The 25,580-nt window shown below is 34.9% G+C and overlaps 1 protein-coding gene across 7 annotated transcripts in view; it reads right to left on the bottom strand.

Annotated features, from left to right (window-relative positions):
• The window catches only part of DIAPH3 (diaphanous related formin 3), a 203,669-nt gene that overhangs the window by 151,015 nt on the left and 27,074 nt on the right, over positions 1–25,580 (bottom strand). For all 7 annotated transcript variants that reach the window (XR_015284568.1, XR_015284567.1, XR_015284566.1 and 4 more), the window contains 13 exons: positions 21,487–21,617; positions 19,386–19,460; positions 19,236–19,305; positions 18,714–18,850; positions 18,165–18,270; positions 8,333–8,443; positions 7,793–7,911; positions 6,958–7,074; positions 5,643–5,761; positions 5,398–5,462; positions 4,683–4,787; positions 2,095–2,430; positions 1,016–1,130 (listed from right to left, as the gene is read on the bottom strand). Coding sequence is in view for 3 of the 7 variants with exons in the window: in XM_023932632.2 (XP_023788400.2) it covers positions 1,016–1,130; positions 2,095–2,430; positions 4,683–4,787; positions 5,398–5,462; positions 5,643–5,761; positions 6,958–7,074; positions 7,793–7,911; positions 8,333–8,443; positions 18,165–18,270; positions 18,714–18,850; positions 19,236–19,305; positions 19,386–19,460; positions 21,487–21,617 (1,606 nt within the window). In the remaining 4 variants the exon portion in view is untranslated. The remainder of the gene's footprint in view (positions 1–1,015; positions 1,131–2,094; positions 2,431–4,682; positions 4,788–5,397; positions 5,463–5,642; positions 5,762–6,957; positions 7,075–7,792; positions 7,912–8,332; positions 8,444–18,164; positions 18,271–18,713; positions 18,851–19,235; positions 19,306–19,385; positions 19,461–21,486; positions 21,618–25,580) is intronic.

Genomic DNA, 25,580 nt, shown 5'->3' with positions numbered 1-25,580 from the left:
AATAGATTCAAGCAAACATGTCTGTGGTGAGGTTTTCTTGCCTTTTTATCTTTGTACAACATTCTTAATATTATTAAGTATCAGCAGCAACAAGCTATAATACTTAAATCAGTAGAAATACTACTAGGGCATAAAAATCATGCTTTGACAAGAGTGGAATAAAGTTCCTGATAATGGTAAAAAAAGAAATTGGATAATTCACACCAAAGCATATCCCAAAAAAAGGAGAAATTTGAGAATGCCATGCCATTTTATCAATAAAAATATCAAAATGGAATGTTTTAAGCTAATTAAAAATACAATAACCCCTGTTCAGTTTGCAAAGAAATTAAACATTACAGCCCTTTGGCTGCTCTAAAGTACTACATCTCTGTTACCAAAAAAAGGAGGGAGAAAACAAATGAGTCAGGAAGTAACAGGCATTTTATGTATGAGACAGAATAACCTAAACTATGGCTAACAACTTATTTCCATGGAAAAGAGAAGAGTTTTAAAACCAGGAATACTTTCAAGTATTTTGTTCTTTCACAGTGTTTTAAAAGCTAAAGAATCTAAGCAAGAAGCAAGTATCAAAGGAAATCTATGTTCCTACAGGTTTATCAGGAGTAAAAAAATCACTGAAAGACAATCGTCCATCATGGATCCAATATACATCAATTATCATATCAATTCTGAGGGTAAATGCATTACCTTCTGAGCTCCAGATTAGATTCCAGTAATTTATGAAGGTATCCTGATAAAATTTTATGAATATTTTTTTAAATGTGATAAAGAAAATCTGCATTATCCAGAAGAATTATTGGAGTTTTTTTCTGTGAGGTTTTCCTACAGGTCATGCTTAAGTAAAATAGTTCAATATTACTGCTGTAAGCAGTCTAGGATTTTCAAAGACATTTTCCTTCATACATCCCACTTAGAAACAATGTTATATTCTGAGGGTTTTTTCATATATTTAAGTCCCAAGAATGTTAAAGGTATCTCTAAAAGCTGAAAATTAAATCCATCATATACTTACCCCTTTTTTGACAACAAAACGTAAGTTCCAATTTGCAAAGCATGTCAGCATTCTCATATTTGTCTTCTTCTGCCTTAACCCAAAAACAGGATTCAGTCATCTCCTGAGGCCTGATCTACAAGCAAGAGATAAAGCAAAATGTTATTAATTATTTTGACACTATACAGAAACTGTACTCTGTAAAGTCTAAAGCACATTAAATATTTAAGAGCTCTGTAAAACGTGAACTTTTAGTACACAACTCATATTTAGAATTGTTAATATATTACTCATTAACAATAATAAACCCTAAAATAAGTGGGTTTGGAAAAAAACGATTCTAACAATGCAGACAACACACTCTGTTATCCAAGATCTAAAAGGAGTGAATTAGCTTTGCAAACTTCAAATAATCTCTGAACATAGTTGGTTTAACTAGATACTAAGTATCTTACTTTCCAGAATGAAGCTTTGATTAATTCATTAATTGTGAAAATATCTTTACTGATTTATTTCAGTCTAAATAATCATAGTTTCCAAACTCAGTAGACTGGTATACTTAATCCTGTCACAATGGAGAAGGAGAACAAAACAAAACCAAAACCAACCAAACCTCAAATTGAGTCTAGATTTTGTTAGCCATTAAATTTATGTAAGTATATTTTACTACAGACAAATGGAGATACCTGCACTCCTTCTTTCCAGTCCAGGCTAGATAGATTCAACACACTTGTTTGGAAACTGTATAGCTACCAGTATAGTGCAGTGACTGATCCAACATAATGTGTCTGCTGAAAAACAAGGCATAATAGGACCCAGGAAGGATAAGAAGCATCCTGCTATCCAGGTTGTTTTATTCTAGACCAGAACTGACTTTTTCAGGCATCTCATAAAGTCAACAGATACTTGCCCAAATGATTCACAGGTTAATGAAACACACTTTTCAAAAAACAATGAAAAGCTGAAAACAGAAAGTATTCCTATCTCACATAATTTCAACTAATGTATAAGTTGCTTATCTAGTCTTACTTCTGACAATCTATTTTCCCAAAGATCAGTGTCAGATTTTACATCAAGTATTTGTCATTAATCAACATTACCTTAGACCAGTTGAGTCTTTTCATGGTAACCTCAGGTTTAAATTCTTTTTTAGGCTTCATTCCAAATGGCAAAGCACATGAAGGTGGGGACCACTGTATTCCAGGCAGGCCTGGTAGAGGTGGTGGTGGTGGAGCACCACCAAAACCCAGAGGAGCTCCCAAGCTATTCAGAAGCGGTGGAGGAGGAGGGGGAGGTGGTGGTGGTGGAATTGCTCCATTAGAAGGCAGCGGTGGAGGAGGAGGGGGTGGAAATTGATGTGGTCCTGCACCTTCCAGTGGAACAACAGATGCATCTCCATGAGTTGATGGCACAAAACCAGGTGGCACCGAGCCATACTGATAAGGAAAATATTCTTACTCAGTTTCACAGTTTAATCAACAAAATGCTATAACAATCGTAGTTTATATATTAAATGCAGAAAGCCAGTTGAAAGTCAATGCCATTTGTCTTGTATAGAACAGTTAAATAAGAATGATAAAGAGCCCAACATGCTTTTGATTTCACAATCAGAAGTGTCAATATTTGAAGCAGACATTCAGACCCAGGCCTGCACAACAAAAACGACAAACTGAAATGGTGTTTCCCACTTTTTGTTTTTCACTGGACCATGAGCTAGGAAGGGTATGATAGATATCCTGAGATCTTATCTAGACTACCATGGTTTAGCTCAAATTTTAAAAAAAATAACATCCTAGTCTCTGTTGTTTTCATCTTACAGATGACAGAGAAACATTCCAAGAATGTAACAGCAAAATCTGAAGATAAATAATTCTGTTGAAAAACAGGTATCTTCCAATGTAGGAGCATTCTCATTCTACAGAATTGAAAACATGGAGGAATAATGAAAAAATATCCTTCCAAAAATAAAGCTTCTTTAGACACCAGATTCTTATTTCACATAGAAATGACATCTATAATGTATCAAAATAGGAATAGGACTTCAGCAAGTCTAATAAAATTACTTCTACTATTTGAAAAATTCCTATCATAGGCCTGCAAACATAAATAAGAAAGTATCTGACAAAAACAACAAAAGAATAAATAAGAAATATTTATCTACTGGTGATAGCACTAATTACCTTTCCAACTAATTATGAGCTGAAACAGATAATTGTAGAAAATAAAGGGAAATACAATAGGCAAAAGATTTAAAATTTCCAAAAGGAAACAGCTGAATATCAATAAATACAAATAAATGCATGCACAACAGCATGATAGTGTTTTGAATTTCTGAAAATAAGCTTTGTTTTCACTGACAAATAGACACTGAACAGTTGGGCTCCAGAAATGAAAGAAATACATCAATACATACCAAATGCAAGAAGAGAGCAAAGGAATGAGACCAGAGTTAAAAATAGTCATTAGAGGTGGAAGTCAACATGCTAAGTAGCAACTGATGGAAGCCAAAGTTTCCTCTTTAGACAGATTTAAAAAGTACTAAGTTGCAGTAATCAACTACCTGACATTTATAAAACTTTTCATGTATCCCATTAACAACAGTGGGATAATTTATGGCATGAAAATTAGTGAGCAGAATCACACATTATGCTCTCTGTCTGCATGTAAAAAAAAGTTATATTTAATGCAGTAAATAACAGAAAAAGTAAAATAGGGAGGAAACCAATTTCACTTACAAAAAGTATTTATGTTTTCAAAATACAGAAAAATACTTTCTTAATGAATGATGCACCACTCTTACTGTATTTAGTTTTTTAGAATGCAACCATTTCTGCAATTGCTTTTGTTAAATGTTTGACTTTGACTTCAACGATTAATTTTGACCAGAAACATAAATTAGAATGACATTTCTAAATAGACCAGAGCAGAGCTTAATTAATTTTCCTCACAAAAATTAAATAAACCAATAAATATTAAAAAAATTACTCAGAAATATTAAAATAAACACCTATAAACATGTCTTTCCGATGTTTTCTTCTTTAGCCATTTTAGACTATGCTTCTTATTGTCAGAAATAAGACATAAGAAAAATCATTTGATTACACAGTCTCCTTACATAGATTTAAGAGTTGAAATAGTTACAACTCAAGTATTACTCTCAAAAAATCTGAACTATTCCTCTCCATCACATTTTAAAATATCTATTTGTGCTTGAAAATTGAAAAATTTTCAGGAAATGTTCTTATCCAGCTACAGGTTATTTTTTTCACTGCTGGATATCCATGGTAAGGCCTCAGTATAGCAAACTGTATAATAAGCAGCAATTTCCTGTGGAGGGATACAGATCACAATGATGAATGCTAATCTAAAAGCATAAGACTTATTACCCTATGTGGTTAATTACTTTGGAAATCTGACTCTGAAAGCAAAACCCAAATGAAACATAAGAAACTATTTAAATTAACTGAGCTCAGGCATAAAAGGATCATCTGGGAACTCACAGCTAATTAATGTCACATTACAATTATTTGTATAAAACAGAAATAAAGGAAACTAACATTTGATAATAATCAATGACAAAGATTCTTTGAAAAAACCCTCAAATGTACTATCAGAATCCAAAGCAAAAGGAAAAGGAAGTTCCTTTCAAAAACATTTTTTCATGCATTCATTTATACTGTCTTTTTACCTGCGATTTAAAAGCTTGCAATTCTGTTTCAAGTTCACTGATTCTCTCCTCTTTTTTTTGCAGCAGGGCCTGGGTCTCCTGATGAACTACAAAATCTTTTTCAAACTAAGAAAAGAGAAAAAAAAAAAAAAATTGTTGGTGCCAGTCAGTTCTGCATGGTTCCTTTAAATTCCAACTTTTCCTTTCGTGCTTCTTAAAACTCACGTGGTAACAATACCAAGGACACATGTCTGCTATTCCAATTTCCATGCTGAGGGAAGAATCATCTGTATTACCACTACAGGTCGTTACTATATGAAATGGCATAAAGACTTAATGTATACTAAATTACACAGCGTAGCTTAAAAGCCACGTATGTACAGTAATTACATGTATGTACAGTAATTACAGTCTGTAGATATGAAGGAGTCTATTTTTTATTCTCCCACTGTTTATTTTGTTAGGGAAACTGGTAACTGTTGAAAAAAAGTATTCAGTTGTTTTTTGGAAGAGTTGAACATGAAAACTTAAATAGTAGAAAGCTTCTTAATTAAGGTTAATTACTTTACACCACTTGGCTTCCTAGTCTACAAGGAACATCCAAATTCCCACTTTAACACAGAACTAATATTAAGCTGAAGTTAAAAACTATGCCACTGTTCAGTTACACCATTCATTAATCTATTAAGTAATCCTGTGTCCATCTTACGATCACATGATGTAAAAAATTACTTACTTTTCTGGAAAGTTCAGAAGCCCTCTCTTCACATTCTTCTAATCTTGCTTTATCAACACAGACATCTTGAAAAAAATCAAGCACACATACACATATGCAAGGAAGACAAGATTCTTAATCACTTATTCAGTTACATATATATATATATGTGTATGCATATGTATGTGTGTATATATATGTGTGTGTGTATATATATACATACATATAAGTATGATGCTGTAATCATTTCCAAACATAGTACTTACCTAGTAAGTGGCTGAAATTTATATCTAATCTCTTACGATACGTGAAATCTGGGTCTGTTCCACTTCGATGTAACACTATCTGTGACACACACTCTTCAATTAATTTGAAATACTGTGGACTAAAGACAAAGATGAGCTATTTTATAGCATATTTATCTACCAATCTATACTTAAAATCTCATCTATGAACAGTAAGTAAGTACGGTCAAAGGCTTTGGGCTGATTTGTTTCCATAAAAAGGTAAAAGTTTCCAAGAGAAATTATGTTTGGCAGCTTATTACACAAAATGAGTTTACCAAAAGCCTGAAAAAACAATTGCCCTAAAGATAAATATTTCTTGTATTATAAATTCTACATCTCCATCCCTATAGAAATATAGAAAGGAAAGACCACCTCCTGCTTCCTCTCAGTAAAGAGAAGGCTCTTCCTTCTGCATGATTCAACTAGTTTTGTGACTTTTGTAACTACAAGTGCATTGCAGCCCTGCTTCAGCAAAAGGAATGAAAAACACCTTGTTCTAAAATGCCAGGGGGTATGACAGCTGGGTCACTTGCCCAGAACACACAAGCTGTGAATTCAAACCTTTTCAGGTGGAAGAGGTCTAGCACAGATATACCTATAGCAGGCAAGTACCCTTCACCTTTAAACGTACATCTGTGCTAGACCTTGCCTGAAACGCAAGGTTATACAGAATGTTGTGCAGAAAACAGATGGCCCCTGCTCAGTTCATACCTTGCTCCTCCAGTGTTTCCTCAAAGACAACACAAGAGTTTTGGAAGGAAAGTATTTGTCAGCTTGAAACACTTGAAGTTTTATTAAGTGTTTCCCTGTAATTTATCTGACAAATTTTCCAGGAGACAGAAACATGTCTACACTGACCTATAACGCATACTGAAAATACCCAATTCCTACCCAAAAGTTACTCTACATTAAGCATATATTCAGATTTCTGCATAAAGTGTACTTCTTTGCATACTTGGTTTTGTCCTTTGACTCGAATACACCACAAAATTATACTACTATGATTTATAACTGATAAGACATCTCTCCTGATCACTTATACTTGCAATCAATAAGGCTCAGCTCTTAAAATAGTTTTCTGTATTTATAAAATAAAATTATACACTAAGCAGAAGAGACAAAAACATACAGATGGCATTATTGATTCCAAGTTGATTCTTTCAAACATGAGCTCACAAATTACAGTCCACATAGAAAGATTAAAACCTATCATTAAACTTATGGAAAAAATACCCTATTAATAACAGAATAAAAAAAAATCCATTATTAACATTTAACACAGCATTAAACATACCGGATAAAATAATCATTTCTTATCAGCAAAAGATGTTGGAGAATAGAAAGAAAATATCCTTCAGCACTTGTGTCCTTAACTGTATTCCACACCATGTTGTAAACATCATTTGCTTCAGTGAAAGTGTTAAGCAGAATAATAACAAAGAATCAAAAAAGTTCAGTCAAATGTTTACTGGTAACTTCTTTAAACAGAAATTACAGCAGAAAAATATCCATTATATGCTTTATTTTGTTCATGTTTGTCCTTCTGATATCATGCAATGATTTATGTAGGAATAGACCTCTAAGATGATCAAGTCCAACTATTAGCCAAGCACTGCCAAGTCTACCATTCAGACATGCCACTACATGCCCCATCTACGAATCTTTTAAATATCTCCAGGGATAGGGACTCCACCACTTCCCTGGGGAGCCTATGCGAGTGCTTGAGAACCCTTTCTCTAAGAAATTTTTCTTATTATCCAATCTAAACCTCACACAGCACACCTTGAGGCCCTTTCCTCTCATTCATTCAGTCAGTTGTTACTTGGGAGAAGTGAGCCCGCCTCACCATAACCTCCTTTCAGGTAGTCACTGAGAGCAACAAGGCCCTCCCCTGAGCATCCTTCTCCAGAATAACTGCAGTTCTCTCAGCTGCTCCTCACAGGACTTGTGCTCCAGACCCTTCTCTGGACATGCTCCAGCCCCTCCATGCACTTCTTGTGGGTGAGCTGCCCACAAGTGAGCACAGAATTCAAGGTCCAGCCTCACCAGTGCCCAAATCAGTGTCCTGCTCCTGCTGGCCACACTATTTCTGACACAAGCAAAGATCATATAGCCCCTCAAAAGGATATTCTAGTTCAGATCTAATATCTTCTAAACGATGAGAGAATTCAATCATGTCTTCTTCTTTATGCTCATTGAACACTTTCAGCTGAATATCTAGTGCTTCATTCTTTATACATTGTAGTTGCTGCAAAGAAATAGTACAAAGGCTTGCAAAATTAGCATCTCCATATGTAAATAAATGTATCTTTTTAATAAATTCCCAAAGTCTATGTTATTTAAAAGTTAAAAATTACAAGAACACGTAAGTTAAATATTCAAAAGGTAAACATAACTTTAGGCTGGCTTAAAATTTTTGCACAGCAGTGTGTCACATGTTCTTAAGCAAAGTCATAAAATGCTGAGGAATTGTTATAAAATTCAGAGAGCACACTTTACCTTTTCATTTTTATTTTAAGGTTGATTCTTTTATCTGACTGCTCTTTCCCAAACTTAATAAAATGCCTTTGAGAATAATTTATCAGAACTTATTCTACCATTTCCCCTCTAAGGCTCAAATAATTAAAAAAATTAAATAGTAATGCAAAGAGAGATGACGAGATGCTTACTGGCAATATCTCTTTCAAGCCACTGCGCATAAATTCATTTCTGATGTGAAGCCTAAAATCCAAGTCATCAGGAGATGTAACGAGAGCATTGATGAGCTGCATGCAAGCTACCTGTAACAGAGTAAATAATAAACTACCTTATTTCTTAGATTCCATTATGCATCACAATCAAAAAGATACAATGAACTAATAATTAGGCATTACATCATTTCTAAGTATAAAACTACTGTAATCTTATAACTAAGCTACTTAAATTCCCGATCAGCCACATGAGCTATAAATAAAAAACTCTAGATCACAAATTTCCATAAAAATTAAATATTTTCTCACTCCATTGAATTTTGTCATTTTATACAAGTATCAAGTTCCTTCAGCCAATGCACTTCAGCAGATAAAGCACAAAAATCAACATGTTAAACTCATTGCAAATATACATTTATCTATACATATATATATATAAGAAGTTAGGGACATATGCAGTCTGTGTAGAGTGAAACATATATAATTTTTTTAAATGCTGTTTAAATTAAACTGAGCCTGAGGAGCAGAATGGGGTGTTTTCCACTTCTTTTTGAAATGGTCATTCTTTAAACATACTGAGCTTTATAGAGCACTTCATGGAAATCACTCCTTCAACTCAAAAGAAAGAATCAGGCCAACTAGTGAGTAGCCCTTCTTCTGAAAAATCAAGATACTTATCTTGAAAACCCATAGCCAGGAGCAGCAGGAATTCACTGCCCAGATTCACAAGCCTTTAGAACAATGGCAATTTACTGTTTATCTCTAATTCAGATGTAAACAGCCATTATTCCCTTTTTTTACCATCTTTGCAAGTTTTGCTTCAATTTACAAAAAAAAATATGCTATTCAAGTAATTCCAGCATTTTAAGGGCTTTTTAAAAGCATCAGACCACTAGAATTCTATTTGGACATTACATCCTATGTAAACAATTAAAGCAATGTGGTTCAAACACTTCGCTGTAAAGCCTTTTATAATCAAAAAATGATGATGCATTATGCCATATGCAAAAGGTGATACTGGAAAGATGCTATCCCAGTCATCTTCAAAGTATGCATAATTCTAAGTTCTGAATTTACATATGGTCATAAGAACAACCAGATGTACAAGCTACATTGATACAGACTGTGAGCCGTTTCTAAAGGACCATGCTAATATTACATAACAGCACAGACCACAGCCATTATCCTACCTTTATCCTACTACAAAGTATGTAAGCATGAGAGTAGCTCTACACATTATTTCAGCTGAACTGTTATGGAGGTGAATGGCAATTGGCATCATTTAGGCTTGTTTGACTGCAGTGTTAGTCTATGTAGATGAACTTACTAGCTAGCATTAGAAGAGAACAGCTTAGTTATGAGAGCAGAGATGTAATAAATGTAAACAGTTAATGTGAGAGCTGTGAACCTGCTGAGAAAATCAAGTCAAGTAGACTGTGAGTTACAGCAGGTTGTTACGGACCACATTAGAATGACCCAATTAACCACGAGGCATTCTCCACCCAATCCTGTCGCTCTATTGGGAACGGCGAGAAGAATGACACGGACTCTCTCATGGAGTCGAACTGGAGAAGTTTCTCTTCGGTTTATTACCTCAGCTCTTTTTTATAGACTGATATGTGAAAAGCACAGAAAACTCTTATTGGTTAGTGAACTAACACATCACCATCATTGGTCAGTGGGGTTCACCACCCCTGGACTTTCTCTTGCAAGAAAACAAGGAACAGACAAACAGCACCTGCAAGGCTGTTTTCTGTCTCTGAGGATTGTTTTAATTCCTCCTTATGATTTCCCAGGCCCCTTTCTCAGGCGAGACTGAGAAAGCTATGTGGCCTGCTATTTCCACAGGCACCATGCTCCCTGCATCAGAGTTAGCATCCATACAATCCCATAAATTATGGTACTTGGAGTCACTTGAAAATACAACCTCAAGGGTCCCACAACTCTGCAATAGGAGTTGGGGCCATCTTTTGGATCTGGAGATGTCTGAAAGAACAAGAATGCTCAAGGGAGGATACCATGGTTGGAACCACTGTACTAATCCATCCAACACCTCTCCTGGATAGAAGCTGCCACAACAGCATCTGTTCTTAAATTACTCTGTCATTCTACACACCTTGGATCAACAATAACTTCAAAACAGTAATAGAAGGAAGGAACGAGTTTTGCTCCTTCTTCTAAGTTGAAGGAAGAGCTGAAATTAATTTCTATTCCCTCAGAACTATGAAATTCAGTACATGCAAATATTTGGATTTGCATAATAAAAAAGAAAACTATTGTTTTTATTTTATTGATATAAATCAGGAAAATCACTATATTAAATATATAAAATCATATGATTTATATTTATATATTTTTTTATATGATTTAGATATAAAAGAATGTCCTGAGTGGGAAGGGATTCTAAAGGACCCTCAAGTCCAACTCCCAGCCTTGCACAGGGAAGTCCAAAGAATCACACCTTGTGCCTGAGAGCATTGTCCAAATGCTTCTTGAACTCAGACAGGTTTAGTGCTGTGATCCCTTCCCTGGGGAGCTGCTGCAGGGCCCAACCACCCTCTGGGAGAAAAATTGATACCCAGTTCTAATATCTAACTTAAATATCCCCTGACACAGCTTCAGGCCATTCCCTTGAGTCCTGTCACTGGTCACCACAGAGAAGAGATCAGTCTCTTCCCCTCACAAGGAAGTTGCAATGAGGTCTCCCCTCAGTCTCCTCCAGGCTGAACAGACCATAGTGACCTCAGCTGCTCCTCATATGGCCTCCCCTCAAAGACCTTCACCATCCTCACTGCCCTCCTTTGGACACATTCGAACAGTCTTATGTCCTTCCTATATTGTGGCACGCAATACTGCATACAGGACTCAAAGTGATTATTCAGATCAACTGCGTAAGTGTTAAGACAGACTTCTGTAACTTACTTCAGTGTTAGACAATAATCAAGTTGCAATACCTAAACAAAATAGTACAACACAAGTGGAGGAGGAGAGGAATCAAAGCTAACCAATCAAACATGAAAACATATTAAAAGAGACAGAGAATTTTAAAGGACAATTTACAGAAAGCATCTATGATTAAAACATCTAATTCCTCAAAGATAACAAAAGAAGGAAGACAACAACAGAACCTGTAGGGTCAGTAAAAGACCATGCTGTAAAGTAGTGCCCAAAAAAAACAAAGCAAGATAAATAGCAACACTGTCATATTGGCATGTGAAAGGACACTGTAAAGTAAACCAGAGACAAAACAGTTCAAGAGTGGCAGAAGAAGTCAGAGAACCAAGCAAAAATGAGACATAACAAAAGAGCATTCACACTTCAAACATTCAAAGCTTTAAAAAAAGTCTTTTATATAACTTTAAAATAACTTTACTTGCTATTACTTCCAAGTTTGTACTGAAATGTATCTTGACACTGAAGAACACCAAGATGGCAGAAGTTATATTGACATTTAAAAGGCCATTTTTAGGAAGATCTGGACAACCACAGATTGCCAAGCTTGACTTTTTCTGCAGTAGAAATATATATTTTGTATAGTTGAGAACAAAATTAATGAGTAATGCAAAAAATGTAACATGAATAGTCAGTATAAATAAATGGCTTTGCAAAGCAAAGTCCTGTTTCATGAATCAATTAAAGGTGTTCAAAAGGCCCAAGAAGCAGGCAAGAATGCTCCAATTGAAACAAGTGCAAAATATCAAAATGATTCAGAAAAAAGTAGAAAACAGCATACTAAGTAGACAAAATAAAAACTTAGACCAGTATTAAATAATATTGAATTTGATGTTTAAAAGTTTGTTTTTAAAGAAGTTTCTATGGCTCAAAAATTGTCATATTAAATTCTGTTGAAGTAATGTTTCCTTTTGTTTTCCCCGCTGCATCACCATAAGTCTGACATTTTGTTAGCAAAGTGTTTAACAGACTTGGGAAGGCTATAAAAACCTGTTCCTGTCCTTTCTCCATATTCTTTACAGTGAGAGCAATTAGATCATCATCTGATGAGTAAAAATAAATAACCTCACATATCAAAGAATATACCTGTGGTGTGTTTTCTTTCAGAAAGGTACTGGCATTCCATTAGTAGCAATTCAGTTAAAGAATTCAGTTAAATACGAATATAGCTAACAATACCACAACATTGACTGTTTTGCCTTAAATAAATTGTGTTTCCTGGAGAAAGATCTTCCTGATTTGGGACTTCTTTGAAGTTATAAATAAGAAACAACCCTTGGTTATTCTTCTCTTCTTATAAAGCTGCTAAATTTATAACAATTTGAGCGTTTAACTGCCATAGTGGATTTTTCATCTTTGTAGTGCCTGTCAGAACAATTGTTATGATACTTCTCCCTGTTGTGTCCTTCATTTTATACAATTTGCTTCTGTACATAGGTCTATAGTATTTTAGAAACTTAGGGGAAAATAGAACTTTGTTAACTTATCAATTATTTTCTTCAAATTCAAACAAAACCTCTGTATTACTCTTGAAGTCTGTTTCTGTGCAAGTACTTTTACCTAAGAGTCACTCTATGTGTGTTACTGCCAAAGCATCACTCTATACTAGGTAAACAAACCTTCCTAGGTATACTAGGAAGCGTGCTAACCCCAGCAAAGGAAACTGCAACAACCAAAAGATAAATATAAATAATACAATTCTCTTATTTCCAAATGCCAGCACTACAATAACAAAAATTTTGATGCCAGCTAAGGTGCCCAGCCCACTTTTCAAAAGTAGACTGAATAAAATCTTCCAGGAATTATCTCAACAGCACCAAGCAGAGAAGAGAGCGTCTGCCACACAACCATGTACTTTTGAACACAGAAAAAGCTCCTCATATTAAATATCTGCCTGTAGCTGTCTGTAGTCCTCCACAGTCTTGCTCAGCACACATAGCCTCGTAGACCACTTATTTTTGCTAGTAACAGGCTACAGGTTTTGTATGAACACCACATACTTCCAGACCTCTCAGGCTTCATCAAGACTTGGCTTGCCTGTCTGGAGCTCAGTTTTGGCTTATTTAGTTGCAACACGATTTGTTTAGTAACAGAATCACCATCACCCCACTAGCTGTACATTTTTCTTAGTCTTATACAAGTCTCTGGCATAAAGTTTACCATTATATACATTTCTGTAACTAGTGGATAGAATATGATCATAAATTAAATGCATTACAGAAAGGTAGCGATATGGGATGGGAGTGGAAAAGTGTTAGCACTACTGAGAGTGATTTTATTAGACCACTAAGGCTTCACTTGGACTAAAAATTAAATCCTTGGCTTTGAGTACCAGGTGTATTTTTTAGGCCCACAAACTGCACAAGTTACAATGTCACAACAGAAGAATTTGGATGCAACAAGTGGTTTAAAATGCAAGCAATAAAACCAGTAAAATTTACTGCAATAAAACCTTACAGAATATATTGTTTTATTATCTGAGTATGGGCTTTATTCTTAAAACTTTTTGTATTTGTTTTGGTATAGGTCCACTTTATGAGTATTTGTCTTCCCCTACAGCAGGCCAAGATGAAAATTTTTACTTTCCCTAATTTTGATCTTACTTAGTTAAAACAAGTTTTATGATCTCAAATTCATCTCTCTGGAGGAAAAATCTTTCATTCAACTGCATTTTCTGGATTGAATTAGTTGCGCCATTCAAAACCAGTAATTCAGAGCATTAACAGCTGCCATCAACACCTGCTCTCTCCTGCTAACATCAGCAAGGCATTTCAATGATTGTAGACTTCACTACCATACAGTCAGTACTAAAGCAGAGTACCACAAGGTGACATTTACATTTCAACCACATGTTGTTTGATTATATAGAATTTGGAACCTTTGTCATTCTTACCAGCAGTTTAAAACACAGGATGTTTTCCTATGCAAGTGGACTGTTAAGCAAGGAAGCAGCATTTATCACATATGATTCAAACTATTAATGAAGAGTCAATCAGAGACTGAAAAAGTACAACTATGAAAATCCCGATCAACAGCAAACCATAGTTTTGAGATAGCAGGGCAATTTAAATGACAGGATGTCTACAGATGTAATTGTTTCCAAAAAAAATATTATTTTCTTTTAATTTGCCACATCGACACAGTACACGTGCACATGTGCTATTCAAACAGAGCCATGATACAACAATGAAAAGCAAAAATTAATCAGTAAGATGTACTGCTATTCTAGTACTTCTAGTCAAATTTGATGAAGTGGGAATTCAATTGCAGTTCATAACAAGAACATACTTTAGCCTTCCTGGAACAAACAAGACAAAGATTCATTGGATAATACTAGCAAACTATTTATTTGTGTAGGAATACAAAACAATAGTCCCAAACACAAGCCTACAAAAAGCAGAATGAGAAAAAGTTATAGAAGAGGAAAGAAAAACAAGCCTAAGGAAGGCACATTGTTTTACACATCTAGATTTGAGTAAATTAGATGACAAAATATTTTTTCTAGGTTTAAAAACTTTTTAAAGGACTAATGATAGAGGTAACAGCAGGAACCCAATAGTAGATCACAAACATTTAAATCATGTTCCAAGTGAAACTAATTCAATACCTAGCAATTAGCACAAAATACTTGAATGACACAAGATCACAATAATTTCAAATTAGCTTGGTTCAGTCTTGACATTTAGGTATGGTAAACTTTGTTCTGACTGACCCTATTACATAAGCAGTTATGGAAAGGACCTCATTAGTACAGAGCAACCAAGAATCACCAAGTTATTCAGCAAACCAAAATGTCAGAGCTATCTCACATCCTCATATTATTAAATTATAAAGATTAAATGGTATTCCCTGACAGTTGAAAATACTGGGAGGATAAGGCTAGTGACGAATACTTTTTACTTCGTCACAAAAATGCTTCTCCTAGGATATGCATGAACCTAAACTTTTCCACAGAAATGAGCAGTGCTCAATTTTCAGGAACTTAACCAGAGAAGGCAAAATTGCACCTTTGCTTCACCATTGTACATCTTCTTAGTCCTAAATGGAAAATTAGAAGGAGCTGGCACCTGCAACTAGAACTGCATGGAAGAATAACACTCTTCATTAAACTGCTTGCTTGAGAAGCAGTGGTGAAAGTTAATGATTAGAGAGTATAAGCACTCATTTGATTCTACTAGAAGAATGAGAAGTAGGCAACAAACAAGTTGCTGTTTTTGTAACTTTCTTACATATCAAAATGGGTTGTGCCAGAAAAGCTGTATTTCCTGCCTCCATGACTTGAACAGAGTACTAGACTTTTCAGTCATCATCATAAATATACAAGGCACCAGACTGTCCTGTATGCATTTTAGGCTTAAGATGTTAAACTACATTTACACTAACAAAACCAGAAACTTGATATTACTCCTGGCTGTAGTTATATTCTCAGAATAAGACTACTAATCTTGTCTTGAACCAAAATCAATTAAGTCTGTTTTCCATAATTTTGGATTTTATAAAAGAGTATCTTTTGCTTTCAATAAATGGAAAAAATATAGACAGTTTTCACTAAAAATACAAAAATCACCATATGAAGGCCTTTTATGTATTTAGTCTTCTAGTAACAGAAATGTTAAGTCAATTCAAAATTGAAAAGGTCAGTTGTTAGTGTCAAATTGAACTGCCACAAAGCAAGCATACATACATGAAGCAGACAATCAAGGGAAGTATGCCAAGTAACTGACAACTGTGAACGTCTGTCTCATTAAAACACTGTCAAATTAACCACCAGGTCAATGTCATTATTAGAAAAGTTTACAGCTGATTCACATGATAAACCTTGATTTTTCTGCTTTAAAAAAAAAAAAGAAATCTAGCAACTATCTATGAAGTCTGAAAAAGTAAATATCAAAAAGCTTTTTAGCAGAAGGAACACACTCTAATGAAAATTTAACTCAAAAAAAAAAATATGAACAGAAAAGAACTTTTAATGAGTTTCCATGTCAACACAAGATATAGCAAACAAAACAGCAAAGCATTACCTATTAGCAGGAACTTCAGGCTAACTCTCAGCAAAGCCAAATGAATATATTTAGCAGAAGTATTTTAGCAGAAGTATTGCAACAATAACATTTAAAACTAATTCAATGCTTCTATCTTCTGTATCAGAAGATAACAAAATACCAGATGGAGGTATAGCCCAATTGATAGAAGGCATAACCAGTAGAAAGAAAATTTTTAGTATCTGAAGAGTAGTCTTAGAAAAATAAAAATTGCTTCTACATAGGTAACTCAGCTGAAGTTTTCTGCAGTGGTTTGGTTATCTCACCAGTGCTCATGGATCTAAGTACCCCTACAAACAGTGGGTACCCATCATGGGTAAAATGAGAGGTAGAAAGGATTAACTTAATTTGCCTGATGGTTCAAATAGAATAATGGGCAGCTTTTAGGGGAGTTTCACATTCATTTTCAACTATAAAGAAAAGGAAGTTACCAACACTAATTTTTTCTGTATTAAATCTACAGTAGTTTTTTTTCTTCATTAAATCTACACAGATGCAAATGTACACAAGCCCTGAAAATTCAGCATCACATCTGAAAGTCTAACACTCAAAACAACATCCTCCTAATTTCAACTTGGTAGTCCTCAAGTCTTTCTATGCTCTACAGAGACTCGATTTCTCTTAACTTAGATACAACAGCCTGGAATTGCAAAAGAATTTTTGTGATCTAAAGCATTTCTCCCTAGTGAAACAAAATATTTTCAAATTTTTTTCATATCCCAGAATAAAACTGGTATCTCAGAATTTTTTGGAAATTCCATAAAATTCAATGATAGCCCAGGGAAACTGTGGATGCCCCATCCCTGGAAGTGTTCAAGGTAAAGTTGTACTAGGCCTTGAGCAACCTGGTCTGGTGAAAAGATGTCCCCCATGGTAGCTGGGTTGGAAGCACATGGTCTTGAAAGGTCCTTCCAACCCAAACTGGTACATGATTAGAAGAGAGAAGGGGTAAGGAAGAAGGGACAGTTTTTCAAAAGACAATTAATTCCTTTGGTACAGGCAAAATTGAACTACAAACAATCCTCCACCTACAAATATTCCTTTATGGTTAGCTTTTCTGTGAGACAAATGAAACAAACAGCAACATTTATTGTCAGACATGAACTGTTTAATATAAAGCTGAGTTATGTAAATATTTTTTTTCAAACAGCAGATTAATCTTTTATTCTTTTTGTAATAGTCACAAAGAATTACAATTATGAGCAGCTCTCAGGTCAACCAAATGACATGAGTTCACATCTATATTCTCAGACCAATGATTTATAAAGATCATTCAAACACAGTGTAATACTTTGTGCCTTCCTGCAGTAAACTCTGAAGCAAATTGAAAGTAAGGTGAAAGTTTTCTTTCCTCAGACTCTCTGAGCAAAATTTTATGATATCATAAAGTGAGCATGAGGGACAGGCCTCCCAATGATTTAAAACATTGATTACAAAATGCTGTTGCCTAAAATCTTGCTTTTTTACTATTATTAATCTTCAATTTCAACAAATATTGAAGAAGTAATATGATCTTTTTGCATCGAAACACATGATTTATGCTTTATTTTAAATATATGCTGACTTTTAACTCGCAAAGGTAAGATCTCAGTGAATGGAAACCAGCAAATTGATCTGCAACACCCAGATCTGTGTTTCCAGGCTGGATCTTCCCATACCACATCTTAAAAGACAAAATTATAAACAATATTCCAAAATTTGACCTCAATTTAAAACAGTATCCCTACTCCTTTTTATTGTTATGACTTGTTTGGTCCAGAAAAATATGTAATTTTATTTTTACTTGCAGTGGTTTAAAAAAAAAAATAATTACTTACTTGCAGCTGAACTGAGTTATCCTGAAGGCCTTCTACAATAGGAGAGAATCTATCAACATTCCTCTCCTCTGCTGCTACTGTTACAGCTTCCAAAATTTTTTCAAGACTGTGAGAAAAGAAAATAATTTCACTCAGGAGACATATTTAAATTTATTTGCTATCTTAAAAGCCATGTTGCCAAATTATTCACCTACTTCAATTTCTTGTAAACAAATTTAAGAGATTTAAGCAATATTTGTTGCCTTTAGAGATTTTTGTAAACAAAGAATGACTTACTAGATTATAAAGGTTAAGAAAATTATGCTAATAAAAATTAAGCAAAAGAATTGCTGCATAACTATTTCCATCTAACCAGTACATCCAGATGTGAAAAAGAAAACTCACTGATAAGACCATGATCAAAAAAATCACAGAGGTATTCTGAAAACTGACAATATAATACAGATACTACTTTCAAACCTAAACTGAAAATTTTATCATTTCATTCAGATATAATTTGGGATATTGTAAAAATTACTTTACTATTTCTTGCTTAAATTCAGTACTTACATGTTTTCCTCTCCAACAATGCACATTGCAGATAAGAGTTTAACTATATCAGTCATCATGTTAGTTTGCTTGGGATCAACTGCTTTGGCCAGCAACAGAAGGCTCCTCTCTTCTCCCAAAATTCTTTCCAATCCATACTAAACAAGAGAAGAACATTTGTAACAGAGGGAATCCAAATTACTATTGAGTATCTAGTATCTAACCACACCAGTGGCTCCCCTCAAGTAAGTATTTCAAATGACATTTAAGTCTGTGAAAAAATAAAAAAAATTAAATGAGAGACAAATCCCAAATAGGTTACTTATTCTGTAAGGAAGACACATATCAGCATCAAAAGTTTAAATTATTGTCTTGGAATATTTCTGCAGAGAGTAAGCGGCAGACTTCTGGCAGACAGAAAGAACTTCAAACCACAACAGACCAACCCACCACTTCAACAAATTGTACAGACTTATGATCATCATGTACCTTATGTAATTGTACTGCAGTAGTTTGGTTTCTAGATTAAATAAAATTCCATACCTTATTATTCATGAAGGCTCTTAAGCACTGTATAACTTTATGCTGACTCCTCTTCACAAGTCTGTCCTGACTGAATAGATCAAAATATTAGTGTAAATAAATGCTCTTTAAATATTAAGAAAAGCTAACAATTTTATAATAAATCCTTACTTTTTTGTTTCAACCAATCGTTCCAAAACATCCAACAGCAGTCCCAGACCTTCTTGGCCAAAGTTTTCAACCCAGCTGTAGAGAAAGAAAAAAGACATTTTAAAAAACTGACATTTTGAAGACTATTCACAGTGAAAGAAAATAGTCACCATAAATAAAAGCAGGTATAACTGGATGGTTTTAAACCCAAAATATCTCCAAGAGAACACAACAAAAATTTAAAATTTCACCTACTACCAAAGGCATCTTTTGATGAGGTTAAACCTTTAGCCAGTTGTTTCCACATGAGACAGATGCTTCATGGTCCTGTTTAGTATTGCTCAAAACCCCATGGTATCAAATACTAGTAATGGCACACTGACAGCAGCACTTAAAATTTTAGGAAGAGAAAACCAGATACTTTTATATTTGTTTCTTCTAAAAGTAAATATATTTAGAAAATAGATTTTGTCTTTCTTGAATGGGTGTTTTACTCTGAAACAGATTAGGCTAATAACTGGCAACTATTTTAGGCATATCTGGCCATATCAGTCCTAAAGATAATCCTACAAGATTCATTTCTTTGAACATTTTGTATTAGCAGAATTATGAGCAGCCACTTTGATGTAAATCCAGCAGTTGGGGATGATCGACTAAAGTACTGATGCTTTCTTACTTCCTTCACCTCTGCTTCCGCAAGAGAACGAAAACTACTTACACTACCCAAAAAAAACCACTCACCTTCTTGTCTTTCTGACAAAATACTAAGTTAACAGTGTCTCTATTGTCAACATATTTATTAAAAATGTCCTCTTAATGAAATTCAATCTGTTGCAACTATTACACAAAAGGAAAAGAAATAGTTGCAGATAACTAGTTATCTGTAATAACATGTACAGCTAGATCACTTGAACCACCTTTGATGAACTGTGTTGGCAACTGTGAAGTCAAAACACCTAAATTATTTACCTGAAGATTAGTGACCAAGATTGTCCTTATAGAAGCTTTCTTTTTATAGTGATGGAAAATAAATACAGCTTTTTGCAGTAAACCATAGATTTCAATACCTGTTTCTAAGTACCAGAGATCAAATTACTCAGTATCACTTGATTCAGATTTGCTCTGCGAACTAAAAATACCATTTACAAAAAAAGACTAACTGAAAACCCTTCATCAAAATAACTCAGGCTACTGTAAAGTATGTTTCTTTCCACATGAACCATTACATACTCTAAATAAGACAACCAAATTCAGAAAAAAAATAAATAGAAGAAGCAAATACCCATAGAGAAGACCCACATCAGCAACTCTGCCAAGCCAGACACAGAGAAAAGAAAGCTGTGCAATCCTTTTCTAATCATGTCCCAACATTTCATTTGTATTCTTTTAAACAACACCCTAAACAGTTTCCCCAAGTCATGTGTTCAACCATTGTCTTAAATGGTAACTATAAACAAAAGGACGTAAATAGAATAGGAAAAAATACAATTTAATAAAGTCAGCATTCACAAATCAAGCTGTATGGACGAATCAAAATTAAGATTGATTAGTGATGACTGAAGAGTTCACCTTCCTTCAACAAAGCACAGATGAACAAAGGTTGTGCTTTCTTCTGTATAGACAAACCCTACAGGTACAGAAAAAAATACCAGAAGGCAGGAAGGAAGAAAACTTAGAGTACACTGGACAGAAGCAGCAGCACACATTTAGAAATATATATGTTTTCTGGTGAACAAACTCACACCAATGTGCCTAACTCCCATTATTGATCACCCTGATAAAAATCAGTTAGAAGATCAAAGACTTGGAAAATATTTCAAAAATAAAAATGAAAAACAATTGACTATTCAGCACTAGAAAACAAAGGGAACTGCTTCTGTACCACATTTAATTTACCTTCTCTTAGCATTACCTTGCATAGATCAGTCAACTGTACTAAAAATAATAGACCTACAGAGGATACATAATCACTGAAAAAGAAAGAAGTTACAATCATTCACTAATGCATAGATACTTATTAACTGGAAAACCGTGAAACATATACATCTACATATCCATTAATTTTAATCCATTAAGCAATTAGAATATGATTAATCTCTTCAATAAGTGCTAATGATGTTACCTGACAGGATTACTAGTCAAGGACACACGGAGAGATTCTAAGCAAGTGACTAGTCTTTCATCCGTTGACCCAGATTTTAAATCCTGAATAAATTCTTGGGGAGAAATCTTCCTACTGTTCTTGAGACTTCCCTGAAACACAGAAAATACACTTGTTTTTCATTTGGTGCATATAGAACTTAAACAGATTATTAATGGCTAAGCTTCATTTTTGTTCCTTGAAAAATATATAACGTAGACCTGTAAATCCATAACTGATGCCTATCTATTATTTGCCAAATACTGACTAAATTTGGTCATTTTATGAATAAATTTATTATCAGCAGACAAAAATAAGAAGTCTAGTCCATTTAATATCCCTTTCACATGAAGGAGAGATATATTTTCTACAGAACATAGCTAAATAAAAAAAGCAGGCATACAATGGTGCATAAAACATAGATTTGAGTTAATTCATTGCAAGATTTTTTTTTTTAAATAGAAGCACAACTGTCATGTTGCACAAAGAGACTTACTAAATAGCTCTTGATTAACTGGTGGCTTAAGTCAGTAATTGAAGAGAATTAGATTTTCAGTGTAATAATAACTTGAAATTATTCACTGCAAATGGTAAGGTAGTCTCATTATATTATTATATATAGCTTCATACAGACAATGTTTTCTCCCTTTGTTAGATCCCCAGGAAATACTGAGAAGTAATCTTTTCTTCTATGAAGTAGACGATGATTAAATAGTTTCAAACAAAAAAAATAAAGTTAAAAGCTAGGAAGCATGGTTGACCAACCAGGCTGCTGAGCTGCCTTCCAGAGGCACATCAGCAGACAGAAGAAATGGGCAGAGGAATTTCAGAAAGTTCTACAACAGAAAACTCTAGATCTTGAACCTGAGGAGGAATAATCACATGCAGCAATGTGTGTTGGGGCTACCACCTGGAAGGGGGGCTTGTAGGAAAATAGGGGATGTGATGGATGACAAGTCAACCACAGGTAAGTGCATCACCAGTTGGCTGAGGGAGACAACCCTTCCCCTCAGCTCAGCAGATGGTGAGACGTCTGGAGAATCCTGTCCAATTCTTGACTCCTTAGCATGAGGGACATGGACATATTGGAATGAGTCCAGAAAGGGCTGTGGACACAATTACAAGAGAATCTGTAGTACTTGGAGAAGCTGGTAGAACTGAGACTGTTCAGCCCCAAGAAGAGAAGGCTCAGGGAAACTCTATCAGTAAAAGGACAAGAAGAATAAACTGAAATACAGGAAATTGGTTAAACACAAGACAAACGAACTTCCCCCCTCCTCCATTTTCTTAAACATGAGGCTAGTCAAGCACTGGAACAGGCTGCTCAGGCACACTGTGTAGTTCCCCCATCAGAGATACTAAAATTGGAATAGATAAGAAGTTGGATGAGACTATCTCCAAATGTCTCTTCCAGCCTAGTTCTATTTCACGACTTTGTGACAACAGAACATTGGGGGCTATAATATTCTCCACTAAAACTATATTTCCTCAGACTTGATAACAAATGCTCCAGACATAAAAAAAAAAACCAAAAAAAAAAACCACCAACCAAAAACCCACCAAAACCATCCTGAAAACATGGCGTCTCATGTTATATTTTGAAAGAAAAACCATGTGTAATACATGGAATGTCATTCCAAACATGCTTCTGAATTGATAAATATCCCTACCAGTTTAAGTATGAGGGTAACTTCCAGTAACTATGCTCCATAAAAAAAAAGGAGATGAGATGTACAGCAAAGGATGATGGCTTAGGTGAGAATCTGGAAGACATATCTAGGAAACCCAGAGAAAATTTTAAAAAATCAGTAACAATAAATGTTCCCATAAACAAAAAACTCAGTATTTTCAGTTTTCTTTCATGGATCTTTCCAGCTGGACTCTGCATAGATGAGATAAGAGACTAGAGACAAAATGACCAAACAAACTCCCAGCAGCCTTCATGACTAAGTATTTAACTAAATGTTACAAGAGAGTTGGAAATTTCAAAAAGTCTCAGAAATTCTGCTGGCAGCTCCTGATGTGTATACACTACTTGATAAGCACAACTTGTATGCCTAAGCACATGGATTAATATCCTGTGTGGAGAATCTGTCATTTCCAGTGACTTCTCCCAGCAGTTCTGCTGCAAAATTGACAAAACTGATGTAACCAAAATACTTATAAGTTGTCAGTAAAATTGCTTTCTTCTGATGCAGTCATATAGGACATTCATATGGACAGGACATACAGTTAAAATGGTTAGAAGATATTTTGGAAGGAATTTAATATAATCCATAGCAATGTGTGCTGTGCAAAGGTCACACGGGACAGGAGCCCAGTCAGACTAGAAGAATTCACTAGCATGACATTTCAGAAAGCCTCATGTGACCCATCTGAAAACAGTGTCACACACAGTGGAGACTCACATCAACATCCAGAGAGTAACCAGTCATCCCATTTCAGACTCAGTTCCCCCCTGGAACATTACCTTATGCAAAAGAACCAGTAGAATGTGAATTTCTGTACAACAAACTACCACAGTGATAAGTGCCACTTATTCATAGTTATGCCAATGTTCTGCAACATAATAAGAATATGATACATCTGCCGGTGCTTAAATAAAATGAGAGCTGCATTTGGTACCAATTGTGAAACAGATTATATTAGCTGTATTTCAGCATGAGAAAAGCTGCTTAAGTTCAAAATGTTCAAGCTAACTGAGAAACAGGAAATATCTTGAGGCATCAGTGCCTCTAGAAACTTAATTGCTCAACTGGAGAACAACTGGTCTGTGAGCAGATGCAGCATGAAGTCAGCATTAATTAATCTAGTTAAAACATTACAACGGCAAAATGTGAACAACAAAAACAAAATCTTGAGAAGAAAACTCACTTTAAAAACCCGTTTGTGTGTTTTGAACATATAAAACAGCAAAACCTATGGTTGAGTAACATGATAGCAATGCTACTTTTATTTCCTCTTGAGCATTAACCCCATAACATGGAAATTTATTTTCAAAACTTTTCTGCAAGTATTACTATGCAAAGAGGTGTGCTTTGTGATTATTGGAAAGGAGTTGTGCACTTCTAAGAAAGAGAAACCCTGACACTGAGGTCAATGATAAATCTCCGATTACAGTAGCCCACTTTGATCACCAGAGGCTGTCTCATTTTCATTGATTCACTAGAGTGGCAGTCCCTGTTCCTCATTTTAATAGTTCTTAAAATGATAACTGCTTTAAATGAAACATGCTCCTCAGTAATCTCCATAACAGTTGTGAATAAGGATATCTTTCCCAAGGTAAAATATCTTAGTACCCATCTCCTTAAAGTTCAAGAAGTATGAAAAGAAGTACAAACTATCAAAAGAAGTTACTGCAGTATCATTTATAGAAGGAGAGACCGGAGATGGGATTAGTTGCACACAATAGTCAGGAGCTACATGACGTTTCAACTGTTCCAAAAAACGTATGAAGCCTTCACAAGGTACACCATAAGTTAGCCAAGTACTCTTGGGGTGCAGTGCACTATTCTCTCTGGACTCAGAAGGCACTCAGTCCAACTAACTTGAGGAATGAAAGAGCATGTCAGGAACAAAGTTTTCAATAGCAAGGGAAGAAATTTCCCATTCCAACTCCAGCACTAATCTGAAATCATCTGCAGCACTACTGGATCAAAGTACTGAATCTATGCCCCACAGAAACAGCTTCTCCCAGTACAAAACAGGTGAATGCCACTTCCAGTAACAGCAGAGAGAGTTCAGGAAAGACAAGTCTCCCTGCATGGATTGGTCTTTAGCCATCTCCCACCACAGAAAAGGGAATACATGGGCTAGTAGCCGAGGAATGGAACAGAAAGGAGAAAAAATGCTGTTGCAGGGCTTTAGGAAAAGACACAAGACAACAGTGTTTGGGAACAAAATACTGCCCTGGGGAGGAAACAGACCTGATCTCTTCAACAAAGTACCATAATTATATAGCTGCTTTGGGCATAGTGCAAGAAGCTCCATTGCCAAAACACAAGTATGATGATATCCAAAGAAAAAAGTTAAATTACAAATGGCACTCAGAAAGAAGGATCAATGACACCTACTCT

This window comes from Cyanistes caeruleus, chromosome 3 (genome assembly GCF_971803275.1).
Source record: "Cyanistes caeruleus chromosome 3, bCyaCae1.hap1.1, whole genome shotgun sequence".
Taxonomy (NCBI): domain Eukaryota; kingdom Metazoa; phylum Chordata; class Aves; order Passeriformes; family Paridae; genus Cyanistes; species Cyanistes caeruleus.
This window is presented reverse-complemented; position numbering and strand designations above follow the sequence as displayed.